The sequence below is a fragment of the Opisthorchis viverrini genome (assembly GCF_000715545.1).
Source record: "Opisthorchis viverrini unplaced genomic scaffold opera_v5_29, whole genome shotgun sequence".
Taxonomy (NCBI): domain Eukaryota; kingdom Metazoa; phylum Platyhelminthes; class Trematoda; order Opisthorchiida; family Opisthorchiidae; genus Opisthorchis; species Opisthorchis viverrini.
The window spans coordinates 1,968,281-1,987,352 of NW_008751685.1; the positions used below are offsets into that span (position 1 = coordinate 1,968,281).

The 19,072-nt window shown below is 47.1% G+C and overlaps 1 protein-coding gene across 1 annotated transcript; it reads left to right on the forward strand.

Moving 5' to 3' along the window:
• Positions 1-5,406: 5,406 nt before the first annotated feature.
• T265_02414 (hypothetical protein) lies at positions 5,407-9,102 on the forward strand (the record flags this gene model as incomplete). Its single annotated transcript, XM_009166647.1, has 5 exons — positions 5,407-5,477; positions 5,694-5,771; positions 5,805-5,910; positions 5,948-6,083; positions 8,958-9,102. The coding sequence occupies 5 exons, from the start codon at positions 5,454-5,456 to the stop codon at positions 9,100-9,102; spliced, it is 489 nt and encodes a 162-aa protein (XP_009164911.1).
• Positions 9,103-19,072: the final 9,970 nt, after the last annotated feature.

A 19,072-nucleotide genomic window follows, 5' to 3' on the forward strand; every position in this document is an offset into this window, starting at 1 on the left:
GGCCAAAGGGGAGCAGCCAGACCAAGAGCAGTGATAACCCGCACTACGAGTAATCGTGGTACGAAGCTGTCTGGGGGTAAAGTCGTACTGTCCTCTGCAACAGAAGTGTGAAGACAGTAAGGTGTTTCCCCCAGGCGACCAGCATGTCCATATTTATGGAAGCAGCGACGCTGGCTTCCCCCGTTGATGGACGCGTTCCAAAAGGTCGACCCCAAAGATCACACTCCCCGATCGCCAAACGGTTGACCATGACCACAGGCGCATTATCTAATACGGTCGAAATACTTTTAGAGCCAAAGAGCCCGGTGCTGCTCAAAAGGTACCTGCTGTGCGCAGCCGCATCAGGAATGAAACAGTATTGCCTTATTCCCCGCGCCCTCGGGTTAGGCCAACTCCCTGCAGTCGAGCAGGTCAGACGGTTGAGTCATCTGCTCCGGGTTTGGTCCCAAAAGAAAACCCTACATTTTTCCACTGCCTTATGGGTCAGACGTTTGAGTCAGAGGCTGCGGTCAGGGTCCCCGAACGAAATCCTGCATCCTCCCACTGCCTTGTGGGTCAGACTTTTGAGCCGAAGGCTCAAGGTGTGGTACCTCGACCCCAATTCTTCCGCCTGGACAACCGGGAAGTATCATTTGTCCGCGCAGTTCTGTGTCCACCGCTGCCTCTCCCCAACCCCTTCCCATCACACAAGCAAACGTCGCTGCGTCATTTGACTGTCAGTTATCTGGCCGAAGGACCTTATGCTCCTCACTGTCTATTAACAATGAACAAAATAAAACCTTTCTAAGTCCACGAGATCCTTTCTATATAGGAGCTTTTAACGACCGTACTATATGTCAATTTGGCAAACAGGCTATGCTTGCTGAAACCTTGTGCTCCCTTAAAATTGATATATGCTGTGTCTCCGAAACACGCATACAAGACCCGAGCGTGGTCATGCATCTCAGAACGCCAAAGATGAACTCAGCTCTTTTACAATTCTCCCTCCGTGTGTCCGATGACTCGTGGAATATATGGCGTGGGAGGCGCACTCAACCCCAGAGCTGAACGCGTTTTACCGGATTGGATCCCAGTCAACAGTCGTCTCTGCGCCGACCGATTATCCAGTCCAATCAAGCTCGATGCTTCTCGGCATAAAGAGCGGTCCCTGCTTGTCGTGTCCGCTTATGTTCCAACGGTCTGCAGTTCTGATGCGGAGAAGGATACCTTCTATCGAGAGCTATCCATGCTTGTTCACCAGGCAAAAAGCATCGACATTTTGATCCTCACAGGTGACTTGAATGCTCAAGTAGGTCGTCTGAGATCCTTGGATTCACATGTGGGTAATCGATTCGGAGTCGATGCTCGCCGTACAGACAAAGGAGATCGACTACTTTAGTTGTGTGCTGATCACGAGCTGTTTCTGGCGAGTACGACCTTTCTACACAAACGTTCGCACCGTGAGACCCGGCGGCCTCTAAATACAAAACAACCGTGGACCCAGTTGGACCACGTGGCCATCAGCCACCGATGGAAAGCCACAATTCAAGACTGCTGTTCTTTCTGGGGCACACCACTTGACTCCGATCACGCCGTGGTGCGCGCAAGCTTGACAGTTCGTTTCCCTTCAGACCATTGCAAGTCGGCAAGAAACGTGCCAATCCACTGTCTTCGAAGAATTACCGTAGCTCAACAGTATCAATCTGAGCTAGCCAAACAACTTTCCACAGTAAAACAATACTGTGGCGGCAGTGAGCATGTGGATGAAGCGTGGCACAATGTGAAAGGAGCTATGCTAGCGGCGTTCAGTGCTGCCTGCCCGACTTCTCCAATTCGACCACAGGTCCACTGGATGCCGTCGAGGTCGTTATCCATGATTGATGCCAGGAAAGCCATACCAGCAGGCAACGAGTACGACGGCGCACGCAAATTCCTCAAACGCCAAATAGTGAAGAGTGTAAGGAAAGACCGAGAGCTCTGGTGGACATCGAAAGCTCGGGAGATGGAGGAGGCTTTTGCTGTGGGAGACAGCCATGCCCACTGCCATGCCACCGGATACGATCGACTGGTCCAAGAAAAGCAACGGTCAATGAAACGATAAGTAAAAAAGATGGCTCAATACTTCATTCACAAAGACGTCCACTGGAGAGATGGCCCGAACACTTCGAAGAGCAGTTCATCTGGCCTCCTGCAACACAGCCTGTGGAGATGATGCATACGGGCGAATGGAATGTAGACCTTGGTCGCCCTTCAGAAGAAATAAGGTACGAAATATCCGTACTGATACTTGAGAAAGCACCAGGACCGAACGGTCTGCATCCAGCCCTCTTCAAAGAAATCGGAAAATCCCTGGTGACCCACCTGGCAAAGCTTATTGGTGCTATATGGGACGAAGAGAAAGCGTCTGCAGAATGAGGCATGTGGACGGTTATCTAGATCTTCAAAAGAGATACGCGAACGCTTTGTGAAAACCACCGTGGTATCGGCCTGTTAGCTGTCGCATCAAAGGTACTCTGTGGCTTTATCTTTCGAAGGTTGATTGAACATAGAGAGAGGCAGATCCGTGAAAACCAAGCTGGCTTCCGTCCTGCAAGAGGTTCCGTCGATCATATCCTCACCCTCCAACAGGTTCTTGAACAGCGACACTGCTTCCAGCAACCAACATGATCGTTTTTCTCGATCTGAAAGCTGCCTCTGATTTTGTCGACCGCCAAGCATTATGACAGTGTCTGTGGAGCAAATGCGTCACCCACGAATTCTCGACCCTCAATAGGGTGCTGTACGCCAACTCCCGCGGCCACGTAAAGGTCTACGGTAAGCTCTCTCCTGAGTTCACCACATCAAGTGGTGTCCGACAGGGCTGTTTTCTTTCACCTTTCCTCATCAACTTCGTCGTTGATACGATCATGGTAGACTCACTACCAGCCTCTAATGCCTGTGGGGTCGAAGTGCTCCCTGGGCCTCCGCTCAAAGACATCGAATACGCAGACGACATAGTTCTTCTGGGATCTGACCCCGTGGTAATGCACACAATATTAAATAATCTAAATAATTATGCCTCCAGGGTCGGCATGCGCTTCACACCTGCAAAGTGTAAAGTGCTACTGCAAGACTGGGTGGGCTCGAACCCTAGCCTCATGCTTGCGGATGAACCGATTGAGGTAGTAGACAAATTTGTCTACCTGGGCAGCTGTATCAGTCCCGGTGGTCTCGCGAAAGATGATATTTCCATCCGGATTGGGAAGGCCAGAGCAGCTTTTGCGAACCTACGTCACCTGTGGCGTAGGCGTGACATCAGTTTCTCTGTCAAGGGTCGAGTTTACAATGCTGCGGTGCGCTCCATATTACTATATGGATCAGAAACCTGGCCGCTGCGCGCCGAGGACGTCAAAAGACTTTCAGTGTTTGACCATCGATGTCTTCGGAGCATTGCCCGAATCTGGTGGGAACACCGGATCAGCAATTCTGAAGTACGTCGAATGGTATTCGGGAGAAATAACTCACCCTCGATAGATGAACTTATCACACTGCACAGGTTGCGCTGGCTTGGCCACGTGCCGCGTATGCCAGTCGACCGACTTCCTCTTTTCGCCCAACCATGTGGAGGTTGAGAGATAGCCAGGGGCAGTCAAACACGGACTTGGCAGCGAAGTATGAAAGCCATTACCAGCAAACTCAGCTCCGCTGGTCACTGCCGTCTTTCTGGATGGGGACCCCGAGACGGGCCACATCAATGGCTAGAGACATTGTCAGACATATCCCAGTTGCGCCTTCAATGGCGCTCGTGCATCCAAGCTATTGCTTTTAATGCATAACTCCTTTTTCGACCCTCCTACTTGTCAGTCTACTGACAGTGCTGGGTTTATGCACCAAGTTTATCAGCTCCTGCCTTCAATGCACAGCTTCCTGCCCCCGTCACAAATCATCGGTGAACGAAACTGCGGCAGCTACAACCACTGTACGGCGAGTACGCGGTTATTACAGCTGAAAATGTTGCTGCTGATGTAGCATATATTCCGGGCATCACCTATGTGAATAAAAAACTCATTATAAGGAGGGAAAAAACACCAACGGAGACTCACTAAATACATGCGGTATGAAACTTCAGAGGCAGCTAGTTTTGATAAGCCCTCACCGTTTTTCTTTTATGACTACGCAATTCTGAGGTCCCTCATCGCGCAAACACGCTACACCTCCAGATATCCCAGTTGTTCTCAGATCTCTTGGCCATAAGCATTCTGTACTACCTTAATCGTGCACAGTTTAGCCAATGCACGTCCTCATTACCACATATACCCACACCCGTTCACATCAACTGCACTCCCACAATCTCCACCCGAATATCGGTTACTGTGTTCGTATTCGGGAGGTGTGGCCTCACTGCAGCAGGCTGAAATTGTGGCCCCTTTGGGATGCCTGCTCCTTGAAACTGAAGTCTACTTCATACCACAGAGCCATCTAGGGGACATTTTGACGCTTTATTATACTTCGTGCCCCCAATGTAGACACGCTGCATTTGTTGCCCATTCTGAGTGGCAGCAACCAACTACCGAGCGTCTTTGGTGGGCCAAAAAGTTATTCTTGATCGTCTTAATTTGACGCCTTGCTCTGTTCAGTTCTAACTATGGTGACCACACCGACCGACCCACACAAAACACTCACTTACGGGGCTGCCCATGAACCCAATCATGACTTCGCGATGAGAGTAGCGCGACTACCATACCCAGTCTGATGGCTTGCTCGTATCCCTAATATTCTCCGACTGAGCCTTGCATACACCCACATAACCATCCTAATCTTCGAATCTGTGCAAGAACTTCGTAACACTGGCCATTCTATTGTACTGTTAGCTTGCTTTGCCCATTAAGCCGCCAAAACTACCTACAGCACTGTCAAGCGGAGAAAGACGGTATAATTATTGTTCATGCAGCCCTGAAATTATCTCCAAATTCGATATAGAGAGAAACACTCGATGAAAACAGCCCTTCCGAGAAATGTCCAACCGTATTCACGGTTGAATTTTGCGAAGCCGCCGACGGTCATTAAAATATGAATTCAGCGCCCATAGTGGACCTCTAGTACGTTAAGCAACTACCAACAACTTGCTGCCGCATTAGGGGTTTTGTTTGGCTTGAATAAATACCAACAAATGCTGAAACTTTATGTTAACTATTCCTTCGTTCAAAATATGTTTTCAGAGAAATTTGGGGTGTGCATCTGAGGCTCGGCTCGAAGGTGGAGCCCAAAGCAAGTGCTTCAAACTAACCGCTGGTTCAGAATAATACATCTTTTCAGAGTTGTTGAAGATCCCTTCAGAATTTTTCAGACCTCCATTTCTCGCAAAATACCAATGAAATTTTCTGTCCTCATCTTCTGAAGAATCCTGAACTTGAACCCAGTCTTTGTTTGCATCAGTATCAGTCACAGCCCGGGTGTTCTAGGTCTGTCCGGAAGCTGCCCTCTAGGCTGGAAGGATGGCTTTGAAGCGTATCAATAAGGTGCGTGAACCATTCAGATTCATGAAATATAAAATCAAATGAACTGTAGGAACTTCAGGACCTTGGTCGCGATCCTCCTTCTCAATGTTCCGCAGGGCCAGTTGATGATGATCGTAGGTATACTTTACAGTTTTACATCACATCCATCTAGTCTTTACATGGCAAGCAACAATCATGGGGCCAGTAAGATGCTTAAAGATTTTTCAATTCTTTTAGTCCGATAGTGCTTATGAGGGCGGCGTTTTTTTTCTGAAGATTGTGTTCCCTACAGATTATCCGTTCAAGCCCCCGAAGGTAATGTAAGAGAAATTGAGATTACCGTTGCAGGTGAGCTTCAACACGAAGATTTATCACCCCAACATTAACGGGAACGGAAGCATATGCTTAGATATACTTCGTAGCCAATGGTCCCCGGCCCTAACTATATCGAAAGGTGCGTGTCAACTCTAACTTTCCACATGTTCTTGCAGTTTTGCTCTCCATCTGTTCGCTGCTCACGGATCCTAACCCGGATGATCCCCTCTGTCCAGATATCGCACGTCAGTATAAGAGTGATCGGAAAAGGTATGAGGAAATTGCACGAGAGTGGACGCAGAAATACGCCATGTGACCCACCCGTTACTTTCCCTTTCGCGGAAACTGCATTTCCACTCCGTTTGCACTCTCGAAGCCTTGTGCGTCACTTTCATTATTGGTCAGTTTGTTGTAATCACGTGCGAATGAGCTTCTCAAACTCAGTCCATATGGCTGCTGACTTCGTTTTTGGGCTTTTTCGCCTTTTAGTGAAGCCTAACAAATTGTCCAGTGTCTGTTCATTCTAGGCCGATTATTGTCTTGTGTGGCTGATCTGTGTCTTGCTTTTGGGCCTACTGCGACCTACAGATTACCACACTTGTGAACATAATCCAGTGGGGATCGCTTCGATTTGGTTTCCGCAGGATGTCCATTGTACTTCTATTTAGTGGACTATGTTCATCTCTTCGATCACCAGGTGTTTACCGTTTTTGTTTCATTCTGCTATCACTACGCCACTCGACTTTCATTTGTCCTAATGTTGATCGCCTCAGTGTTCGTGGGAATATGAGTGTAAATAAGTGTGCTGTCTGCAAGTAAAGTGCCTGTTCGGTCGTGGTCAACGATCACCTCGTGCGTGAACTGTGTCTAGATCTAAGTGTTCGAGACAAGTGTGGCATGTACTATCCTGTGCTTCCGACAGCATCCCTGCACACGTTCGGCGTTCTGATTCTAGGTAAAATAATTCACGCTGATTTCATTTGGTTGGTTTACTGTGGCCCTACTTTGAGCCCGTTGTGGGGTGCCAGGAGACCTTGTATTGACGCTCCATCTTCATTGTAACGCTTCTAGTAAGTTTCCGCGTTAATACTGGTGTATGTAACTTGAGAGCTGATGCTTAGGAGTAGGTCCTTTGTTTGATGTCGCCAGCTAAAGAAGAATATGTTGCTGTGCAAATATCCCGAAGTATACACATACGCAGTACCTTGTGCCGTTAATTTTCTCAGGTAATACGTACAATGATCGCGAGGAGGGGCAACTTCTGAATGCTGCTAACATGATGCTAACAGTAGGTCCTGTCCGCCTTTACCGATGGTTTTCTCATCCATCGTTGGACACGCATGCCACCAGGCTTTATGCTAGGGGACGAGATGTCTCAGTGGTTAGGGCGCGAATCTACTGACCGAACGGTCCGGGGTTGCAACCCGACCTCTGCATCTCGACCTCCACTGTCTGGGCTTGAGCAACTGACAGTATCTCAGCCCTCGCGCTTTCGGATGGTTTGGCAGCTACAGCTGAACGATTCGTTACTGTGTGCTGGATAAGGTGTGACAAGAGCATTTGGTTTGTGCCGCTATCTGTCTCTTTTCGTACTAACGGTTGAAGAAGGTGAAGATTGAATCCGCACTCCTGGGGTGTTAGAAATAGCCAGCTTATCTATGACGGGCGGCGGTGCTCGTCAAGTCTTCATGTTCATTCTCAGTCAACCAGTGTCGATTTTTCTACTGTTGTTAGAAAGTGCTTCCCAGCATTTTCCGATTTCCGGGAAACCCATTTTCGGTCTGTAACTGTTCGTCTGGTTCTGTCGCTACCGAGTTGAGTTATCTGCTCGCTTGCGCAATGCACACTGGATGTTCCAGCTTTGCTCTCTTGTTTATGGGCAGCAACTAGCCCTGAGGTTAAGACGCAACAGCTCACTGGATTCATGTGTTTTCCTAGACATGTGTGTTGAGCTGTACAGAATTCGGGTTCATTGACAGACATTCCAGTGGTATGTTTTGTGCCATATCTAGTCATTTGGTTACTTGGTGCACACTGAGTGCAATGGATTTGCAATATGCAGTTGTGGTAGCTCTTGGCGATGATTCTCATTTTACGTTGAATGGGGCCTTTCACATTACACTCGTGTGGCGGCTTCAGGCCCTTTTGTCATTTCCTGTTATCACAGGATAGTCTGAAGTAGACTCCGCGGCAGATCTCTGAGGCTTGCGTGATTGATCAGGCTATTGTGCCGGGGTTTTTGGTTGAATATGGGATCCTGAAACCCGTAGGTTGCAGAGCGCAACTCAAGAGAATCCATGCCGTTTTGTTAGCTTCTTGCCTCCCTTTGGGACCGAATTGGTGGCCCGGTCCTTGCAACCTCTGGTCCGCTTCAACCCCAAATGCTATACTCAATGTCTACTCAACTCGTGGTCTGGTAGCAATTCGAATGAGAAGCCCTGTGGCCAGAAAGCGTGTTGAAAGAGGCCGGGATCCCCTTGGTATTGTCAACTGCATTTGGTGGCTGATGGTGTTGCATGAGTTCTTTGGGTCTCTATCCTTTCTAACTACAAACGAGTTGAAGTGTGTGCAGGTAGGAAGTTTAAGATCGGAATAGTATATATAGTCTATTTCACGGTTATGTGGTCGATGGTTTGCCATCCATCAGTTGATTACTGTCTGTCTTCTCATAGTTTGTCGGAGTGGAAGGGTGCACGGATCTTCGGTACGATCTATGTAGGATGATAGGGGGTCAGTCAAGACATCGATGAAGGTGAGAGGTCCTAGTAGCAGTTCTTGTGTTACTCTGTTTGTTTGAAGACCCACAAGGTATTCCCATGAACAATATCGCTTTGGCTGTTGTACGAGGAAACTGCCGGCTTTATTGCGGAGGACTTTCGCAGAGGTGTTCGGTACCCTACATGCTTAAGGGCATGGGAGAAGTCAGGGTGGATTACACGATCTTGAGACCTTCATCAGGGCCTTAAACTCGCGTCTCCCTTTTTATCAGATGCGTTGAACAGAACCTTTGTTACCGACATTCGTACTGCACAACTGGTAGCAGACTGTGGCGTTCAAAGTATGCTCCTAAGTTATCGCCTACCATTTACACCGAGGCCTTAAGGAATACGAAGTAGGGTGATTAGCTTGCGCTTTGTGGAATCTGAATTTTTAACTGATTCCAAGCGGTTCATCAAAATATTTCAGGTGGATTACGCTAGTAGATAAAAAAGAAAGAAAGCGTTCAGCTGTAGCACCCTTCCCGTGCCTAGCTGCCATGCCACCCGAAGGGAGCACGAGGGCTGGGATACTGCCAGGTTGCCCAAGCCTAGACAGGGATGCTAATAGATAACGGTTTCACTTAGTCTTGCGGGTTCTATGACTGGTGCTGGTGGCGTTTTCTGGAAGGGTTTTGCCTATATTCAACCGCACCGGTTGGCTTACATCATATAGGCCCCTCAGAATGAATGTATTAGAGACTAAACAGCGCAACACTGTATTGTACTGTACTTTAAGAATGGAGCCGCACTGCACCGGTAGAGCTCCGCCTTCAGTGTACGTGTTGTGAACACTTCAGGTATTGATTGGAGGAATGTTTCACCCGAGGTGGTTGAACATTTGCTTTTGGTTTGTCTCGGTTTTGGCCACTATCGGAGCCTGGTGGCCAGTCACCCTTTTTTGTCATCGGAACGCAGAAATTCTTCGATTATCTGTAAGGTCTTGAGGACTGCTCTCGGTCTAGCGTCAGCCTTCCATTCTAGCGATCCATTAGCCCTGCTTCCGTCACGGTTTTGTAGCTTGATGTGGATGGAGGCCGACTGGTTGATTGTTCAGTCGATATTTTCCGCACCACTGCGAAATTCCTCTTTTTGGTTAGCACTAAGTACTGCAAGGCAGGTAAAGTGTCATGAGGGGGGGGGTTGGCTTCTTAAATAAGTTACGTGAAAAGCCTTTGTTCGCTGCAACTCAATAGGTTCCAGTTGTCACGGCTTGATCGTGAGGTCCTAGTTATCACGTACGGTGGAGAAGTCACGGGACATTGGGATCCCGGTAGTGAGTTGGTTGTTTATCGTGGTTGTAAAGTACACTTGAACAGAAACAGTGACGAATGGGGTGTTGAAGTCTCCCACTATGAAATGATGTGATTGTCTAAAACGTGAGACCGAGAGTTACAATATCGGCTTCTTCAGACATTCATTCAACACTAACTGATGGCTGAACCGATTCACTCAGTGTTCGCCTCTGTTCCTATTTTTCGGATCACAACTTGCTCATGTTTTCCTAAGTGGATGCCAACTTTAGTTCGCATGGCCTGGTTTATCTGCAATTCTGCTTCCTAACGGGGGCACCTAATCCAGTCAACGAGATGTTTTTCACTTCATCGGATATATGCGGTATCTGTCAACCAGACTGGAGCTGCTCCAGTCTACTACGGGGTTGTAGAACCCCGTAGTTCTTGTGTCATAGATATTGCTGGAGTTGAAGACTAGCTGACACCAGCGGCTTTTTTCTGTCAGTCGCTTTTTGCTAGTTGATATGCGTTTCGTTTTGTGGGCACCTCCGAGTGGTTACCCATCCCCGTACTGCAGTGATGAGTCATTGTTAACAGTGGCGTTGCTATCTATGCGGTGTCAGAGGACTACATCATACAACGCTCCTCCTGGTTGAGTCTGCCATCATGCATCTCCACGAACGGCATACCTGTATCCGAAAGCCAGTTTTAACAGTTCGTACTGTTCTGTGGTTCAAGAGCTCATGATTGCGCTTAATTTGAGTGCCTCGCCTTTCAATATATGATATTAATTCCGTAGCAGTGTTCTGTACAAAGTGCTCGGGCGTTTCGCGGCATACACACTTCTGAGGATTCTCGTGGTCGTTCAACTGTATCACCGACCTCTCGACTTCCTCTGTCTAGGCTTGAGCAAGCTGGCAGTATCCCAGCCGTGGTGCTTCCATCTGGTGGCATAGCAGCTAGGCGCCGAGAGAGTGCTACAGCTGAACTATTGATCACCTTTCGGCGCATGTCTGTCACACAATCCGAAGGGAGCACAAGGATTGAGGTGCTGTCAGCTTACCTAAACTTAGAGGGGAACAATAGTGACGCAGAGGGGTCTGGACGAGCGCACCGTATCCCGTCATGGGATCAGAACCGAAACATTTGACATATTTACTCATTTAAGATTTTACCTCACATCGAATCACAGCATCGCTGATGAAGTGGAGGTTGGGATCGCTAGAGCCCGTTATGATTTGCTACAAGTTGAGCATCTCAGGTGATCGAGATGCTGGCTTGTCTGTGAAAGGCTGGCCATACCGCGCTTTACGCCTGTGAAGCCTCGCTGGAGTAAATAGTGCTTGATTTTGATCATTGCATCACAGGAACATGCGATTAAAGTGTTGAAGTTTGACGAACGGACTTTAGTAACAGATCAGCTGCTTGTTCAGTTGATACATCAACTATGCTGACTCGCCTGTGTGCTTGGTATACCAGATGGTCGATTCTCTCCCCGTGCTCTGTTAGCTGGGGCTGGTTCTGATGAAAGATACCACAAGGCTGTCAGCATAACCTAGAGCTTGGTTTCTCATGGTTCGTCTAAGGCCCCACTATTTCAATGGTTGGAAATGCCATGCAACCAGGGGCGGTGTTGTGTCCATTCTCGTTTTCCTAATCTTCAGTCAGGTGTTCTTTACTATTTTTTGGAAAGTTTTCCTAAACGTCTTCTACCTTCTGATGATTTTCACGACGTTGAAAGTAAAAAAACTGCCAGGACAGGGATTTAGAAATTCTAGTCTCAAGTTAGCTGACGCGTATTTGCCTTGATCTAGGCATATAAACGCCCACCGTATGTTCATATGGTAATGGCTTTGTTGTTCAAACGATGTCAAGTAAGGGCAAGCTGCTGTGCAAGAAAGTCTGGGTTTAGCTTCATCCTCCTATTAAGATTCGCACTCATTGGTTATGCAGATGCAGCCTTTGAAGCGACGCATATAATTCACAGATGTTCAATCCTCGCTCTATGTACTAGGTGCTGGTGTCCTCGGCTTCGATCGATAAACGTCTAGTTTGATATTATAGCTCTCATAGATCATTGATGATATGTCCTTACGATTATAGAATGAACTTGTATCATGATCAGATCGGCATTTATTTCATTTATACCTCGTTTCGGTCCATGTATTCGATATTTATGTCCAGAAAGCATACACGTCGCTCGTGCCTGTGGTTTGATATGTCGGATGGCTCAGTCTACCTGGATACCTACATAGACTTACGGTCGACTCTGTAGGATGTACAAGCTCGTTTGTAGGCCTTACAACAAAGTGCGCCTAATCAAACGCAGCATTCCGCTCTGTCGATTTGAAATGGTCAATGATTCGTTTATGTTTCCGACTGCGTAGTTGTCTCGTGATATATTACCGTATGTTGTATTTATTACTATGTATATTACTGGGAATCAACACAATCTACGTAAGTGGTGCGCAACCCAACACTTCGCCTGGTACAGAAAACACACACACACCTAAATTCTGGGGTCACTGATACCGATGTTGACAGAAATCCTGCCTCAAGTCTTCCATACGGTAGGGGTGGATCGTTACTAGCACATTAAAAAAATCCTCCTGTAACAGAACTCAAAGGGTATAAGTTCGGAAAACTCCATCGAGGTGAATCACGTGTAACTCGCCATCATTTCATTGTCAGCAGCACCGAACGAGAGCCCGGGTGCCCATCGCCGTGTAACCTTGTCAATTCAGTTGAATAAAGCCCTACAATGGGAAGAAGAAAGATGAGAAATGGAAGAGAATCTAAGGCTGGCGTAACGTAAACATCCGAGTTGTCTACACCTGCAACGCTCAGACAGCCAGTCGGGGGTAAAGGCCGACGATATGAACGCAGCTGATATCGGTTAGCTGCCATTTATTTCATTGTCTCCCAAGCACTGTGGGGCTACATGAACTCCATCCAGTACCCAAATTTTTCGACCCCCTTCTGCTGTGCTGTACTTTATTCACCCATAGGTTTCTGGCACTACGAATTAGGTATGGGAAACAACGCTCTTCTCGATGGACCGTAATTCGGTATACCGCAGCCACCTTGTAGTATTGGATGCATTTCTTAAGTGAAGTGCTCTCTGTCTCACTAAAGACCCTTTTCCTTATCGTGCCATTGCCAGTTCCCAGACTCCAGCAGGTTTAGTTCTGAGACATCGGTCAAAGACCTGGAAATTCCTCAGACCCTACGTCCGAGGTGGCCAAGTTTCGCTGCCGTACAACAGCCGGAATTGTAGTCCGGTGCACGCGAGGTTTCCTCTCGGGTACATGCAATCTGGCAGCTTTTAGATTATTCATGGCTCTCCCCCATTACGTCGATGGCGAAGCTAACCAACAATAGGTTAGGCACCCTTGTTTGTAAAAAGCCTGTGGAGAGCTCATGCTCCCACAAGTATGTAAATACAACGTGTCTGTGATATTTTCGAGATTCTGGGTCATTCTATTGCAAGGCGTTTGAGACAACCGAAAATACGTCGAGGAAACCAAGATTGTAGGGAGCTTGTACACGTGCCAGTGTGAACATGTAGCCCACACGATCGCTTCTGGACCCGAACCCTGTTTGCTGTTCTTGAGCCATGTCTTGAGCGACACAGAGTTTACTTACATAAGGTCAGGCTAATTCCTCCGGGCTCACCACATTCATTATGGACGAACACTTTTAAAAGTTGACATTAATGTCGGCTATCATCAGTCAATTGGGAAGACCTATTTCACCCAGATAGAACCGAATACGTAGGAGAACTTCCATCTTTAAACCAAGTGAGTGGGAGTTCATCATTACCACTAACCCGATGATGCTTTACGGACAAAAGGCATTCGTTTCCTGTCCACGACTGCGTTGCGGGTAGGTAACCCGGCTTAGTAACCGCAGGCGGTCGGTTGAAGTGTCGCTGAAAGTGGTCAAACCCGCGACTCGTGCGCTTTCCTTTTTTGGTGATAGACTATCCGTCAGTATCAGTGGTTGTTTCGCTCACCGAATGTCTCGGGCTAGCTGCATGCAGTAGTTGGAACAGTTTACGCACATCCCCGGAGTTTCTCGTTTCCCTTCTTTCAGCCTTCTGGACCTTCTAAGCTTTTCGATCAACACGCTCTTTTTTATCTGACAACTCACCAAGGTGTATTGTACTCTGGACCAGACGACACGTGTCCTAGCCTTAAGCAAATCGAGGTTGATTGCTTATTTCTAGTTGGCTGCGCTGTTCCGTAAACGGAACACCCTGCAGGGTTATGGTTAGTGCATTCCAATAAGGGTCGACATCAGAATGCCTGTTTTCCAAAAGGGACCTCAGCAGATAATTTTGGTAGGTATACTTCACATCAGAGCTCACAGATCAGGCGAGGTGTGCGTTCGCTCCTAAAAAGCATAACGACGGTCAGTAATGTACATGCGCCTGACTCCGCATCGGTGTTCCAGAACAAGTAACTAACTGACCCACGCCAATGGTGATGTCTATCTGTGTTGTAGATTGACTCTCAAGTTCAGGGACCATATGGCCAGGTGGCTTTGGTTGTTCCGGAACTTAGTACTACACGGACAGATTAGCACATAACTGCAGCAGTCTTTCGCCGTTGTCCGTGCTTATTGATCCCGGTCCAAGACTATCACCCTGTTGGTCCTTAGCAATGCTAAGTTTTTTGCTCATTCATAACATCGACAATCACAACCAAATCTGAGCTCTCAATGCGCCTGACGAAGGCTGTCAGAACGTCGTCGAAGTGGTCTTTGAGTGTATTAGGGCTACAGGCTGTTGGGGTGTAAGCAGATACAATGGACATGCAGCGATTATCTACCTCCTTAGTTGGTGCTCTCACAGCCCTGCCAAACAGACTACAAAGGATTACTATGAGTAAGTAACCGTTCGATCAGAGGTACTTTAGCTCGTTGGCTTAGACTGATACCAACCCCAGTAGCATTTCGACCACCAGAGGTGCGGAACCGGAAACGAGTGACACTGATGGGTAGGTCAGCCCGACAGCCATATCTTGGTCCTCAATCCTCGCTTCAGAGAAGCAGAAGTGAATCCAATGTACAAGCAATAGCAACCCGTTTCTCGGCTTGTTTCAAAGTAGAGACAAAAGATCACCAACTGAGTGTCAAGTTTTGAAGAATGATTTCGAAGTGTTTATGGTTGTGGCGGCCGAGTTTACCGTAGTTGTTTCAGTCAACAGCAACGGGAGCCGAACAGATTTGTCAGTCCTAAAGAATGAGTAAACAGGGATACCACTGATAACGTAGTAACGAAGGAAGAGAAATATGTGAGAGCTGTAGGTGGTGTCAACAGTGATCGATTTTCGCTTACGAATCTTGTTATATGCAGCAAATTAGGTGACCTGGCTGATGGCCTCTGCCGATGCGGTATGACGACAATTTCAGTTGTAAAAATTATAGTTGTACGCAGGTTTGGAAGCTACCTGTGCACTCAGATATATACTAGGGTACGATTAAAGTCCCCGACCGGAGCCTTCGGTTCAACAACCTAACCACAAGGCGGCAGTGGTTGGTTTAAGACCGTCAGAGCAGCCTGAATTTTTAAGCAGCGAGTTGCCACACTCCAGTGCCCTGGAGGACCGGGAGAATGTATTTGTCGGACCGTTGACCAAAGTTGTGTGAAAGGTTTTTTGTCGCACCACACTCTTCAGAATGATTCGTTGGGTTATGGAGGTGCACAACTTGTCACAGTGATGTGGATGGGTCTCTTCAAAACCGTCATGTTGCATTTATAGATCAGCACAAGAGTCTGATGTGAACTTGACGAATGCAACCGAAAAACGTATCGATCGTCGGAAGAATTCTAGCACGTTGCACGCGAGGTGAACGAGCTTTTGGGTCCTAACTAACTTGTCTTCGTTTGTAGACACTTGAAAACATCGACGCCTGTTTACCACTTTTTGGGACAGTTGTGCGATTTCCGAAGTATCACGTTTTCCATATTCAAATTCCTTGAGGAAATTAATGATATCTGGGCAGCATGGGATTCAGCCAGACGTTCGGCACAGGACCACGGTTTTGGCGGATCTGTGCTTTTTTTAAATGGCTGACGAGTTCTAATGGGATACTCGCAGAAGAGGCGGACATACATTGTACACTTTGAACATGAAATGAAAGATGTATTCGTATAAGTGTACGGATTTTTTGAGCCCGTTGTGCAAGTGACATTAGCTCCCCTAAAAAGCACTCTATTGCACAAAGTCCGAAATTGAGTTAACGAAATCGCTTGCTTCTACATGCTGCGAAATCCGGGCAGGGCATGTCCTGTAAGGATTTTTGGAGGCTTTGGCAGCGTTGATTTTCTGCGCTCATCATCATCGACAGCATGGCATCAGTGTTCAACACCGATTCTTTGTTGATGTACAACCATAATTTATTTGAAAGCCCTATTGTGAAGAAAACAATATAACTAAGCCAGTCCCTTTGAAGGGGCGTCAAGTTCATGATCCGACACTAATCATATAATCTTCGTCAGAAGTATTTGACAGCCTGCTGCCAGTTTCGCCTTTCCTGGACCTCCAGTGGACGTAGTCTCCGAGTTTTCATCAACTTGGCTTTCTATTTAAGTATCAATTTTTAGATCAACACCTTTCGCCCTAGCCTCAGGGATGTGTACATGGGCAGTAATCGCACTAAAATTGGAAGATCGTTAAGCAACCCATGGGAAAAACAGGTGGGGCGCTTTACAATCACTTGTATGTTCCACAATCAGTCACCATCTTCAGCTGTAAAAATCGCAAACTTGTCTTACAGCTATTCTAACTCCTTCGGTTTTATTCGCCGATGATTCGGGAAGATAGGATAAATGTTTACGGATGGGATGCCATAACCGATAGACTTGATGCGTCGAACCGAGCTATCGTGGAGTTTTCCATTGGAAGGTCGCCAGGAGATATGTGCATTGAAGTCAACAGCTTAGACGCATAACTGGGTCGTGTCCTTAACCATCAATTTGTCTTATCTTTCAATTAAGCTATTTACTAGGAAGCTAAGGAGAACTCCACCGGAAGCTGATGGATGCTCAATACACCGTCTAATGAAAGAATAGTCCTTTTTCACGAAAAACGGAAGATGAACAATACAAAATAACCGCCGAAGCGGTGGCAAGTATGACACTTCGGATAACCAGCTGGCTATATTCAAGGAGGGTCGTCGTGTGAAAAAGATTAGTCTTCGAAGTTTAAGGAAGAGCTTGTCAAATGAGTGCGGTATCAAATCACAAATCATAACACCATGAGGTAATGGACGAGGGTTGATGTTAAAGTAAGTAAGCTAATCGTTCAGTTGCAGCACCCTTTCCGTGCCCAGCTGTAAAGCCATTCGGAGGAAGCACGACTGCTGCGATACTGCCAGGTTGTCCAGGCCTAGACTGGGCCAGTTGAGATCCTAGAGTTGGGTTCAAACCACGGACGTGCTGATCAGTAATTCCGCGTCTCTCCTCGAACCTTTCGCTGATAGTGGTTGGGGTCGAAATAGGTGGAACAGCTCCACATCGCTTTCAACAATCTCGGCACATCTGGTTAGGTTGAGAGCGATACGTTGCGTCCAGCGGTTGATGGCTTGAATATCAGGTTTAAACAGGTGGGCATCTAATAACGTAGAACACACCTCCAAGAACAGAGTCGCGCCTATTGTATTAATGTGCACTGTCCGTCAATTTTCAAGAAGTCTGTGCGGAAAATGAGTAACGACGGGGAGCAAACAGCCCTCATGGACGCCTCCAATGGCTTTCAACAAACCTGAACGTACTTTTTTCGGTCGACAAAATAGTTGTATTGGACGGACAGAATAAAGCTTTTCGGTGTCCATCCTGGAAGCTTTATGCAGCACGTGAATCAAAGACGCTTCTCTTGGAAAGATCCCCAACTAACTTGTGCTGACGCCCAAAACCTTCAGCATTGTGCGTATGCTACTGGTCTAAGTCAAGTGCACTTAAATGGTATGCATCACTGATAGCCTTTGGTGGGGAAACTACTCATAAAATTGCTGAAAGGTGTGACATTCTATCATCAGCTTCGCCGTTCTCTGGGCTCATCAGGTTGGAGCAGTCCTCTACTTTCCGTTGACCATATGTTCCAGTTGAACTAAAATTGTGTCGAATTAGCGAAACGCAATCATTTACACACCAATTTGGTTTTTGACGGGAAACGTAACCGAGTGCCAGATCTCTGACGAGCTAGGAAGACCGTTTGTTAACCAACCGTGAGAAGTGTATCGGAAACTGCGCGTTCCATAAGTCCCCGAGTTTACTATGAACAACCTCATCCCAATCAATGAGCGTAATAACACTGGTAATCGCTCAGCGATGCCTAGCTGCCATATCACTCGAAAGAAATACGACGGCTTGAGTAGTACCACTTTTGTCAGTCCTACACAGGAGTAATGGAGATGCCAGGGTTGGATTCGACCTTCTGGTCAGTAATTTCGCACCTTAACCATTGTGCTACCTCGAATCCAAAAAGAGCGAACGTGGACTAGCCATAATCCACTGAACAGAAATTTGGGGCTGAACGCTTAGGCGCAGAGTAATTCGGTTTTTAAGGGGAGAGTCGACTGGAATTCGCCTGGTTCTCTCGTCCATAATATCCCTCAACTGAATGTGATGCATAAAGCCCGCCTGTTGTTTCGTTTGGGACAATATGATGTCATATGGTGAAATACAAAAGTTATCTACCCGTAAAGTCGATCCACCGAGTGCGCCACAATCGGTGTTTGTAAATGGTCCGGATTCGAAATACCTCAAAACTACAAAGTGACTGCAAGTAACGCACTGTTGTCGAAAGGAAAAGGCTGAAAAAGTAGTTCGAAAAAGCCAAGAGTAAGTTGAAACAAACATACATACTTTTAGGGCGGTATCTTTTATCCCATTGCGGTTAATGACGTCCCTGGCTTCATGTTGTTCATTTCTGGGGGACTGTCCTCAGCGTTTTCTATACCTTAACTACAAAACTAACCAAAATACCGATCCCACACTTATGAACATTCTAGCCACTCAGAAAAAAGTTGAAAACTTTTAATGTGCGTATTGATGAGAGATCAGAATGGGGAACAGCGCCTAAATGGCGTTCGACCGGCTTTCAAATCTGGTCACCTATCAGGCTATTCACTAAGCCCCACCTTCCCGAAAGGCACGTTGACCTGTCCTCCTATACCAGGAACTGTCTGACTGCCAGAGTGCCACATACCGAGTTAAAAGCACTAGAAGTTACGGATACCCAGCAAGACTGCCTTGCCCCTTTCGTACGGAACACCGCTCAATCAGTAGCAATCAAGCCGAAGT